This window comes from Diaphorina citri, unplaced genomic scaffold (genome assembly GCF_000475195.1).
Source record: "Diaphorina citri unplaced genomic scaffold, Diaci psyllid genome assembly version 1.1 scaffold4, whole genome shotgun sequence".
Classification (NCBI taxonomy): domain Eukaryota; kingdom Metazoa; phylum Arthropoda; class Insecta; order Hemiptera; family Psyllidae; genus Diaphorina; species Diaphorina citri.
Genome location: NW_007377443.1, coordinates 270,271 through 282,371, shown reverse-complemented (window position 1 = coordinate 282,371; position 12,101 = coordinate 270,271). Strand labels below are relative to the sequence as shown.

The 12,101-nt window shown below is 40.5% G+C and overlaps 2 protein-coding genes across 2 annotated transcripts in view; one reads left to right on the top strand and one right to left on the bottom strand.

Annotated features, from left to right (window-relative positions):
- Window positions 1-3,901: 3,901 nt before the first annotated feature.
- Window positions 3,902-10,543, bottom strand: LOC103521674. Its single transcript, XM_026831538.1, has 6 exons — window positions 10,387-10,543; window positions 9,739-9,990; window positions 5,501-5,720; window positions 4,853-5,083; window positions 4,392-4,524; window positions 3,902-4,099 (listed from the first exon to the last, which is right to left on the bottom strand). Exons 1-6 carry the CDS (start codon window positions 10,445-10,447, stop codon window positions 3,917-3,919), a joined length of 1,080 nt encoding a protein of 359 aa, XP_026687339.1. The 5' UTR covers window positions 10,448-10,543; the 3' UTR covers window positions 3,902-3,916.
- Window positions 10,544-11,706: 1,163 nt separating this feature from the next.
- LOC103521580 (methyltransferase-like protein 13) overlaps window positions 11,707-12,101 on the top strand; it is a 3,684-nt gene continuing 3,289 nt past the window's right edge. Inside the window, exon 1 of the mRNA XM_026829790.1 lies at window positions 11,707-11,744. Coding sequence (XP_026685591.1) covers window positions 11,707-11,744 — 38 coding nt within the window. The remainder of the gene's footprint in view (window positions 11,745-12,101) is intronic.

Below are 12,101 nucleotides of genomic sequence, written 5' to 3'. Positions count from 1 at the left end.
CCTAGTGTTTGTGATTTCCTTATTCCTGTGCAGCAACATTTCCTTTGCTATTTTTGTAAACAATGATCTGATCAAGCATATTGCAGCACAGAAACATGAAATCCCAGGATTATCTCTAAACAATGTTGATGAATATCGAAGAAAATGGGCCTACTCAGACACAGGAGTGTCTAAACAGGATCTGGAACATTGGACTGGGCGATATTTTCCAGACCAAAGTACAGAGAGACCAACCAACAACCCAGGTAAAACTGAACGGCAGAAAATGATGTTTGCAGCCATCAACAAAGATTGTGATGATGGGAAAACAAATCTAACTGTAGATTGGTATGATTCTCCAGTCAATTACACCTGTTACATGAGAGAGTTCTTGTCTATTGATCCCAAGTTACCATCAGTTTTACACTCTGAACTAATCCCCCCTTTGTATGAAGCAGAGCATGCTTGTATGTCTTCTCACATAGATTACGACGAAATTTTTGAAAATTTTGGTCCACAATCTTGAGAAATCCAGTCTCACCAAGAGTAAATTTTTCAGCGCCGCAGGCGATTTTTTTTTCTTTTAGAAAAACCCCATAATATCTAGTGTAAGTCCTCAAAGCGCGGGGCCCCCAAAAGCGCGGGGCCCGTGGCAGTCTGCCATTCTGCCTTATGGGTAATCCGGCCCTGGGGAGAAGACAGGGATCCAAGGTAGGTACTCAAACAGACGAACCCTTTTCCTCCTCAAGTTGGAACTACAAGTTTAGGCGAAAAAAGTCAATATTTGTATAATACTTGATTTCTTCTGTGATAGCAAAGAGACATACATAAAACTTGTAAAGTTATTCGTTCTTGAAATTTAATTAAGGTTTACCTATCTACAAAATGCATAATTTCAATTACTTATCTACATACATGTGAGGAAAATTACTCGTAAAATATTACAAGATATTTGTGGAAACGCAAGAACTCCCATAGTATTTACAGGATATTGGTGGAGATGTCAGAACTCCCATAGTGTTTGTTAGATATTGGTGGAGATGCCAGAACTCCCATAGTATTTGTTAGCGCTATTGGTGGAGACGCCAGAACTCCCATAGTATTTACAGGATATTGGTGGAGATGCCAAAAACTCCTAATAAGGTTTAAACATGGCCTTGCTACTTGGAGTGTAAATAAATAAAACCTTATTATTTGCTCTTTTAAGGAGCGATTTCAATTCATCTTCGATACTTTTTAGCTTTAGGACTCAAAGCTCCAACTGTAGCCAGAAGTAGCGAACGGGTTGTCTATAGTGTGTGGCCACCTGTACATTGGAGGCATCATGTGGTAAGCGAGGCAAGAGCCAGGGCAGCTGGCGGTATAAAGTATTATAGAGGCACGCGACTGAGTAATATCTTGTGCCCAGTCAGTCGCGTGTTTCCGAGGCGATCCCCAAGTCTGCCTCTGATCTACCAGAGGCGTAGGTGAGAGGTAAATCAAAATATTGAATCTCTGTGTGTGTTTTATACTTTTTTTTTTCGTTAGTGGATGTGACGAACCCACCTAAAGGTGTGTCCAAAGCCAAACATAGTCGACCGGCCGTCGCGTCGATCGATGTCGACTGAACCGTCCACACTGTCTCGACAACGATGGCCAGTCAACTATGTTTGGACAGTAAAGATACCTTAATAGTTTCTAATCCATAATTTTCCATGCATTTAATTACCCCGTCGCGTCGATCGATGTCGACTGAACCGTCCACACTGTCTCGACAACGATGGCCAGTCAACTATGTTTGGACAGTAAAGATACCTTGATAGTTTCTAATCCATAATTTTCCATGCATTTAATTACCTACTTATGTATCTTCATTTTTCTTGAAGTCACGAAGAAACGCTGAACGGTGGAAATTGGTGCGTTTAACCCAATTTTGCCTTCGCTAAACTGGTCCAATTTTAAATACCCACCTATTAAACCTACTTATTCAAACGTCTATTCCAATGGCTTTGGGATGTGTGAAATTTTAAATTTTGAAACACATTTCGGATCACGCCACCCGTCACTGAATAAAATTTCTCAATTTGCTTTGCGCATTGCATACACAGTTGAAATGACGGGCTTTCATACAAAATGTCCTTTCAAAAGCGTATGTACAGCGCGCTCTGTTGGACATATTTTGAACTATTTATATATTTTGGAAGTGTTCATCAACCAATGAAATAAGAGGAAAGTCATGTGACCAAATGATCTCATTGGTTGATCACACATTGATCCGGTCATTTGATCACATGAAAAAAATCACCTCTTGATTTGTTTTGACAGCTGATCCTACCTATCAACAAAAAGTTTAAGGGTAAGTGTACCATTTATTCGCCCACCTAATTAACAAGAATAAAGAGGTGAGAGTTCAATAACTTCAAAAGGACAAGACCAATCTCACCTATGAAGAAGAAGAATAACAAGAATAAAGAGGTGAGAGTTCAATAACTTCAAAAGGACAAGACCAATCTCACCTATGAAGAAGAAGAAGAAGAAGAAGAAGAATTGAGATGGTTCAATTACTGGAGTCAAAAGTATGAAACACAGATTTGGTCCTGTAAACAATCAAAGATTCTGTCGAGATGAACTTCAGTATATCTTATTCGGGGAAGGTGGATCTTCTGCCACCGCTCCTTTGTCAGCCCCCACGGCTTCGTTGTATTGAATCGTGGGCAAATCCTTCTCCATGGTGATACCCTTGTAAATATTCGTGTTGACCGCCATATTGATGATGTTCGTGTTCAGGAAGAAATCCGTGGAGATGATGGATGCGTTCTTCCACCAGTACTTGACGAACCAGTCGGAAATGTTGCGGTTGCTGTTCTCAGAGATGGACCGGAGACTGATCTGTTCTGGATGACTGTAGAACGCGAGGGGATCCGGGGTCAGATGGGCATTGACGTTCCAGAGACCTGTGGAGTAGATAGAAAGAAAAACGGTTGGAGCAATGAAGTGTTGCGGTTGCTGTTCTCAGAGATGGACCGGAGACTGATCTGTTCTGGATGACTGTAGAACGCGAGGGGATCCGGGGTCAGATGGGCCATGACGTTCCAGAGACCTGTGGAGTAGAGAGAAAGAAAAACGGTTGGAGCAATGAAAAAAATGAGAAAATAAATTGAACACGTTTGATAGAGGGAACAGGGAATATCGTCCCGAAAGCTAAGAAAGAGAGGAGGTCAGAAGAGGAGAAAGCTAGTCGTTCCTTGAGACTGGGTCAAGTGCAAATAAAGTAACTTAACTACCTATGTAGTCTGACTTACTGTGTCATATCCTCCACAATTGCCAGTACATTGGTCAGCATCTCTCCATTCTCCAACAACTCATTACATCGCCCCAATCTTCACCCTATAGTACCGACCACATCCGCAGCACCCGCCACAGCAATCTCCACAACATGTCCCACATCCACACAGCTGAGTGGCGGTCGGAAACTCATGCCGAGACATCTCCAGGACACCAGTGTCCGTCAGGAATTTCAAAATGGCGACGGTGTCCTCCAAGGATGCGTCCTTGGTCCCGTTGGCTTTGCTCATCAACTTGAGGATGCCCATGATTTTGTCTTCCCGTACAAATCGTCCGGGGGAGGATAGAAGTTCGATGGCGTTCAACAACTGCACGTGCTTATTGCTTAATGATGCTAGTTGTCATCTATTCTTCGAGGACTATAGACTGACTATAAAATGTGTTATAGATAGGCTAAGATAGGCAATATGTAGGTATTTCACCGCTTTAAAAACAACCCTAAAAATAATACAAAATCTGTAAAATTCACGAAGTAAATCCATGTTAACTACTGCCAAAAAGTTGTCAAAATGGTCGATAGGTGTATTGGTATAATAAGTAGGGCCATCGGCTATAATAATCGCCCTATGACATTGCGACCTGGTGATATCTGTCGATAGATCTTGTTCGTCCTTTAGCGACGATTCTCACCTTTGGCCAATCGGGGTTCTTCGCCGTAGAAGATGATGAGTCGTTTGTTCTCCTTCCAAATGGTCTCCAGGGTGGGCACCTTGAGGAAATAGTCGGGTCTGGGGAAAGCAAGGTCTCCGAACTCTTTCTCAATGAGATCGATCAGAACTTTGTGGTGAGCCAGCGCCTTCATGCCGATGGGAAACCGATGGAAATCCAGGAACACGATCTCGTGCTGGGAAATTTCCAGGAATCTACGAATGTCTTGAAGAACCGGTAGGAGGGGACGAATGCGGATCATGTCGTTGCTGATATAGAAGCTGAAACCGACGAAACGTGGCGTGAAAGTGACAAAGGGTTGGTGACCAGAGAAATTTACTTTTCATTTCATTCACCCTTCATTCTTCCATCCATTTTTGTGACGATTTCACCTGTTCTTTCCTCAACTTTATTGAAAAATCTTTGTGGTGAGCCAGCGCCTTCATGCCGATGGGAAACCGATGGAAATCCAGGAACACGATCTCGTGCTGGGAAATTTCCAGGAATCTGCGAATGTCTTGAAGAACCGGTAGGAGGGGACGAATGCGGATCATGTCGTTGCTGATGTAGAAGCTGAAACCGACGAAACGTGGCGTGAAAGTGACAAAGCGTTGGTGACCAGAGAAATTTACTTTTCATTTCATTCACCCTTCACTCTTCCATCCATTTTTGTGACGATTTCACCTGTTCTTTCCTCAACTTTATTGAAAAATTGTATAGAATACATAAATTAATATCTTTCGTACTTTCCATAATTCATAATTTGCACCTTGAATTGAAACAGGCACAGGTGAATACGAATACATGTCTCAATGACAAGGAAAATGAAAAGTAAGTAAGTTAAGTATTTGTCAGAGATTTCTCTCGTACCTACTTAAATTTCATCAACTCTTTCACTTACTTCATTTCATCGACCGGTCCCCGCTGTTTCTTCTTCAGCGAATAGTAGCTGGTCTGCAGGTTGACATATCGGATTCCATACACGAGCTGCCCCCAAACGTCTACATCTTGAGTGATCGTGTTCTCGGTGATAATGTCCGCAATGTTACTCAGGTCGATTTTCTTGTAGCAGGCAGAGTTGTGTGTGCCAGGCAGGAGTAGGGAGAGAACGGATAGGTGACCCAGAACATCTCTGAAATAGAGAATTTTTAAAGGTTAGGCACGCTAGATATTCGCGTATTGAGAGATAGGTATGTAGATATATGTACCTACATCCTGAGTTTACAGTCCTATCACTATAGCTGTGTTATCATCAGAACGAATTTTGAGTGTATGCAACAAACAAAAGGCAATAATTTAAGCTTGGGTTGTAGTACCTCCCTTATAAGTGCTACTTGGGTCGCGGATACAATGCCCGCAAGGGATGAACATTATCCTGTACAGATAGGTAAGTTCGTTTTTGGAACAGCTGGCTTTTGTCTTGTCTTCTTCGTCTCTCTGCTATTTCGAGACAATCCACATTGTTACAGTTCGTTCCCTCTATCAAACCTCTTGAAAAAAAAAAAAAAAAACTAAAAAGCTGGTAGTATAAAAACAAGGTATATTTTACCTATGATCGTGCATCCATGTAGGTCGAATCTTGAGGCAAGTCAAGAACTGGAGTACGTCATTGACCAACGTCCCTGCCCAGAATGGAAGGCAATGCTCTCCAGGTTCTGGAGTGGACGTTTCAGATGTGTTTTCCCATCCAGCAGGGAAAATGGCGGAGGCAATGGACACGTTGGTCTGATAGAAGCCTTCGGGATAGTCCGCTATCTTGATGAGAACCTCTAGAACGAAAGGTCATTTAGGTTTTACATTATTCTACCGACAACTTGGCTGATATCCCACCCTACGTACCCGTACACTGAGTGCTACGTCACGGGTTGAATTCAAGCCCGGCCCTTAATTACCTACCTACTTATGTATCTTCATTTTTCTTGAAGTCACGAAGAAACGCTGAACGGTGGAAATTGGTGCGTTTAACCCAATTTCGCCTTCGCTAAACTGGTCCAATTTTAAATGTCCACCTATTAAACCTACTTATTCAAATGTCTATTCCAATGGCTTTGGGATGTGTGAAATTTTAAATTTTGAAACACATTTTGGATCACGCCACCCGTCACTGAATTATTGATACTCAATTAGAAGATTACTGTTTTTCCTTTATTTTCCTGCTAACCACACGACCTATGTCGGTAGTCCGGTCATTTGACCTTTGCAAACCCTTCCCACCAAGGGTAAACACAGCGTAGAATTTCCCTCACGCGTCTTTGTGGTTTTTACAACACAAAAACTGTAAAGTCTGTAAACGGACTATGTTGGCCCCCGGAGACATTGGGAATTTTCGTGTAATTGGGTGTTTTGTATTCGATATAAGCTGTTATATGCTAATAAGGGAACCTATTGTTGTTTATGTGTCTGTATTTAATTTGATATTCAGTTAATAATGTAAGATTATTACGGTGAAGTTGATTGTGTTTCTCAAACATTACTCCATACAATTTACCTATTGATAGACCATTTGCTTTGGTTACCTGGGGACACTATTATGCATTTAATGACCCCATTACTAATGAGAAAGGTGCTGTGGAGTTTATCTTGAACCATGCTAAACATGCTCCCGAGCAGATGAGTAGGGATGGTATCTATGATCATGCTCTAATAAAGCATGCTGACATTGTGAAGGGTTCTGATATAAATGACACTGTATTGTGCCCATCGCGGAGCACACACCGGATTAAATCCCATAAGCTAACAGAAGCTGATATGCCAAGAGACAGGAGATAAGCACATTACTCTGAATCTCAACCATAACTGTTCCAAAAAATGTCTATTAATCTCTAATTTACACAAAATATTGACAAAATATGTTTCTATCTGTGGTGGTCCCCAACAAACCAACTTATAGGTACCTACTTGGGTAGTTGAGAAAAAAGGAAAAAAACTCACTCTTCTGTGAGCTGATGTCATAGGTCAAAAATCAAGTACCTACCTATCAAAACAGTACAAAAAATCTATGAACAAATTAAAGTAGTAAATATTTGATTTAAGAGAAAGAAAGAGAGAGATAAACACATGACCTAACTCATTAAACATTATTTTATGCCTGCACTATGTCTTGCAAATAATTTTAATTTATTATTTACCTAGGTACCTTACATACCTAATTTTTTGTTTAAGTAAACGTAATTTTTTTCGTCCAATTTTCAACCTTGTACTCCATGTTCTCCTCAAAGTTACTCATAAAGTAAGCTGATCTCTTATTACATAATTATTAATCAGTACGGTAACAGTTTTTTCCAATGGTGTAGAGCAGTAATAAAACTCTGTGTACTATAGGCTAGTGCTAGTGTGAAAAAGCATTTTCTGTGATACTGGGCATGTTTTTATTATGTAGCTGTGTTTGTTTCTACAAAACTTTTATCAACCTAACTTTTAGGTACCAAACATACCTACTTACTTCCCCTTTACCTTGAAACTTGTGAAGCCTGTTTTTAAGATCAAATAAATTCTACTTACATTACACAATACTATTTATTCGTAACAAATATTAAACATTTGAGATTTTTATTTATTTTTCTTTGCAAACAAAATTTCACAGTGACATAATTTTAATTGTACCTATGTATTTAAGTAGGTACTTACTCTATAAAAAATTATCAAGTAGTAAAAAACCAAGGAAACAACAATAAAGAAATAAATAACAAGAATTTTTTTTTTGGTGGTTTTTTTTTTTTTTTTTTTTTTTTTTTTTTTTTTACCAATATGGAGTGTCTGACGGAGAGGCAAGTCCTTTGCAGTTGTCAAAATGTGACCTACATTATGTTTACTTGAAAATTATGTTAAAAACAGATATTAGGAGTTATCATTTTTAGCTATTAGGCTTAAAGGTTTTTAACATGATTAAATAAACCATCTTCTCGATTGTCCTAAGGGACCTTACTCTTATGAAGTCACCCAAACCGCTACTTGACGTGTTCGCCGTCACCCATCGAAATGAAAACCACGCTTGACGTTTCTTCGCTTGGGTGTTCAATTGAAAACTACTGAACTGCTGCATCCCAAACATCCCCAAAGTTGTCAAAGCCGGTTGCTGAATAAACATGACTAATCCCCTTGTTCAAGATAAGCAAGATTTATGTTCCAAAATCTAGAAGATACCTTGTCGACAACACTTTTGATTTCTATATCTTACTGACCTTATTCCGAGGCGAAAAAAAAAACAACAAGAGGAATTACAACAGAGGATACCTTCAATTCTCACAGCACCTGCGCCGTGATATCAGAAATCTCGAGCCAGGTCTGGGACTACAGGTCGAACAGATCGGATAGAAGTGATTAGTCCAGGGACTCCCAGGAGAGGAGAAGAAAATTTGACTGTAGAGTACATAAGGCTGTATATAGGGGTTAAAACTGCTTTCAGTCTGATTCAAGCAGAATAAGCAAGGTTCGTTCTCGGAGAGGCTAGCTCTCTAATATAATAGCCTGACTTCTTTCTCTCTTCCCTTTTAGGCCTGTTCCCCTTCTTGTGAGTTTCATCCATTTTTTTCCGAATAGAGCGACATTATTTGTGACAAAACAAGCATTCATCGTGCTGAACACAAGGAAAACTCCCAATCTATTTCAGAGTTTCCCTTTTTTTTTTCAGTTAGGCGCTTTAACCTTTGATAAGGTCGTTCGCGCCGGTTTCCCTTTTTATTTTAATCTTTTAAATATTGTATTTTGCCTGAATATTTAATAATTATTAATCTAATTATGAATAAGCATCCTAATCGGACATTGTCCAAATATCCAAAGTATCGTCCTTCAGATCTCAGAGCCTGATCCGAACCAGAGTCCAACTACAGGCAGGTGATGCCAGGTTGAAATCTTAGAATAAAACCTAGCACGCGCCAAACACCAGCGTATTATGTGGGGGGTGGCTTGAGAGTGTAGCAGATGAAATACCACTGGCACACTACTTACCAGGAAGTGAACTCTTGATTTTAGGAAGTAACTCTTGTTTTAGGAGGCTTTTACATGTTAAGGATGACAACCAAAATGCTTGAACTTCGAATTTTTGACTGGCAGGGAGATAGATAGGTACCTACAGATCTATTAATTAAAATCTTTTTTTAAAGAGGTCTGAGAGAGGGAACTGCAACTGCTATGGTCTTATCGTCCCGAAATCGAAGAGAGAAGGAAGACAGGATAGGAGAAAGCCAGCCGTTACGAGAACGAATATTATCCCATCAGGATAAAATCCGCCCCGGGCGGGAATCGAACCCGCGGCCTAGCGCTTACAAGGCAGACGCACTACCAACTAAGCTAACTAGGCTGGCAATTAAAATCTTGATATTCTAGTCTATGTACCTATATGTATCGGGATAGTCCGCTATCTTGATGAGAACCTCTAGAACGAAAGGTCATTTAGGTTTTACATTATTCTACCGACAACTTGGCTGATATCCTACCGTACGTACCCGTACACTGAGTGTCTCCTAAGCGCTACGTCACGGATTGAATTCAAGCCCGGCCCGAATTTTGCCCTATTCATATGAGTTTAGTTCTTTGAACAGCTTGCTTTCTCCTACCCTCTCCTCCTCTATTTGATTTTGTGACCAAAACACCTGCATTGTTATAGTTCCCCATGTTTATGTCAAACTTCTTCAACAAAAAAATCTCAGATAATGTTGAGGATAAAATTACATACCTCGTCCGGGATTGAACCCAGGCCCTCTTGATCACCAAGCGAGCATCTTGACCACTACACCACCTAGCCCATACCTTCTATTATTTTTCTATGTATGATCCCTAGGAACTCACCAGGTTTAGCCTCATTATACACGGAGGGGTCTACAGTGTAGAGTGCCACCGAATCAAAGGTCTCGTTTTGATGAGCGGCGGCATTCCAGTTGAGCTGAATTTCCTTCTCGATAATCACCGAGCCGTGTTTGATCGTGCGGTGAAGCGGCGAGATGGTGATGAAGATGGGCTCCATTTCTAGTGGTTCGATGAGAGTGGACACCGCGCCGGGTTTTTCCGAGGACGGTGTGTCTTGTGGCCTTTGACACATTCCTGGGGGGGGGAGAAAGTGTTGGCTTATTAGATGTGTGTACGGTCTCGGCACGGAGCTACACCAAAGGGGTGTCTGAAGTCCTAGTTAGCTTGGTTGATAGCGCGTCTGCCTTGTTAGCGCTAGGTCGCGGGGTGGATTTTTTTCCTGAACGGATGATGTTCGCTCTCGGAACGGCTGGCTTTCTCCTATCCTGTCTTTCTTCTCTCTTCTATTTCGGGACGATAAGACCTTAGCACTTAGCAGTTACAGTTCTCTCGATCACCCCTTAAAAAAAGAGGCTTCAATGAGTACAAAAAAGGGTCTGGTTAAAGTAGGTGCCGTACCTAGATTTTTTTTATATATATAAGGAGCAAGTTAAATGTGGGTTTTTGAAAGTTCAACAAAGATTCTCTTACCTTGCCTTACTAATCCCAGTCCAATCAGGATACCAATCAGATACACGTTGAAAACACCCATAATGATCCAGAGTTTTATTTGAAATGAAGGTAATGCCACAAGGAGTAGGTGTTAGCTCAAGTGATTCATTAGTCTTTAGGAAGTACCTAATTGACGTTTTGCGTTTCATAGAGGTGAATTCGATACTTCGTACTTTTGATATACCTAGTAGGCAGGTAGTAGGTACCCACCTATTAATACGAGACGCAAAGAATCTGATAGGTATGATAAATAGGTAGGAACCTAAGTCAGTGGCGTTTACTCATAGGTACTTCTTCTGGAGCCCCCGCATTGTTTCGCCTGGGGGTAGATGCTTCAAATTATAGGCATATAATTTAAATCCTTCACACGGCTTCTATAAAAGTCGCTGTTTGGCCCCTAACTGTCCGGGCCCCCACGCCGCGCGCCGTGGCAACTGCGGGGGTGGGAGATCTATACGCCAGTGAGGTGAGTACCTACCTACAATAGTATCAGCCTAGTTAGCTTGGTTGTAGCGCGTCTGCCTTGTAAGAGCTAGGCCGCGGGTTCGATTCCCGCTGAGGCGGATGTTATCCTGAACGGGTAATATTCGTTCTCGGTACAGCTGGCTTTCTTGGTCAATTTCTAATCTAAATCATATAAAATTCAAAATAATTATTCTTTATGATATTATGGTACAATGAACGTGTTCTATTATTAAAAAAAAAGAGAGAGATTTGATAGGAGAAGTGTAAAACGGAGGTCTCATCTTTCCGAAATCGAAGAGAGGAGGATAGTAGTACTTCATTGAAACTGTCAGCTTAGAAAAAGTTGTGTCCATTAACAGTTCAATAGGATAGGATGGGAGAAAGTAAGCCGTTCCGAAAAAGAACTTTATCTGTTAAAGATAAACGATCCCGCGATGTAGCGCTTACAAGACAGGGGTGCTACCTCTCCTAAGTCGCCTACCTAGGCTGGCTGGATGCTGGATGATAATATAGAATCTCATTAATAGTAAAACCAACCTCACTGTTGTAGTGGTTAAAGCGAGGGACTTCGAATCCGGAGGTGGGTGGTTCGAGTCCTAGTCAAGTCAAGACAATTTTATCAAGGGGAACTAAGTGGGGAACGATGTGACAAGCATTTATTTACCTATGCTTAACACAATTAAAATTCTTTTAAATTAAAACTCGAGTATTTTCTGATATAAAATCTAATTACTCGTATTGTTAAAATGCCTTGTTAAAATTAAGAAAACTTGGCATTCGTTTCTTGTGTTGAGCATGTTTTTGATAAAACTGTATCGGTTGTAAACACATAAAATGTGCTTCCTATGCTGTTTTGCTATCACATTCTTATGGTAAGTTGCGCTGGCTTTCTCCTATCCTGTCTTCCTTCTCTCTTCGATTTCGGGACGATAAATATTAGCAGTTACAGTTCCCTCTATCAAACCTCGATGAATACGTTTAAGACTTTAGTTTAGATTATGTTAGTTTAATGTACTCACATATTATATAATGGATGTATCCGTCAATAAATGTAAAAAAAAGTATCACCCTATTCTACCTACAGAAGTTTCTATTAAGGTACCTTCCTTTGCACTACAAATATTACTACATAATGTAAAACAATACCCACTTTAATAAATAATGAGCAAGCTTATTATCGCTCTACCTACCAATTAGGAAGATCAAATTAGTGAGTTGAAGTAGTCATA

Bases quoted from the DNA above. Each gene is read 5' to 3' on its own strand.
- LOC103521674 (XM_026831538.1), bottom strand. From the start codon at position 10,447: ATGGGTGTTTTCAACGTGTATCTGATTGGTATCCTGATTGGACTGGGA. The intron at 5,084-5,500 runs GTAAAATATACC...TCTCTATTTCAG, and splicing joins ACATGGATGCACGATCATAG to AGATGTTCTGGGTCACCTAT. The intron at 4,100-4,391 runs GCGCTGGCTCAC...ATCGGCATGAAG, and splicing joins GGTTTCCCATCGGCATGAAG to GCGCTGGCTCACCACAAAGT.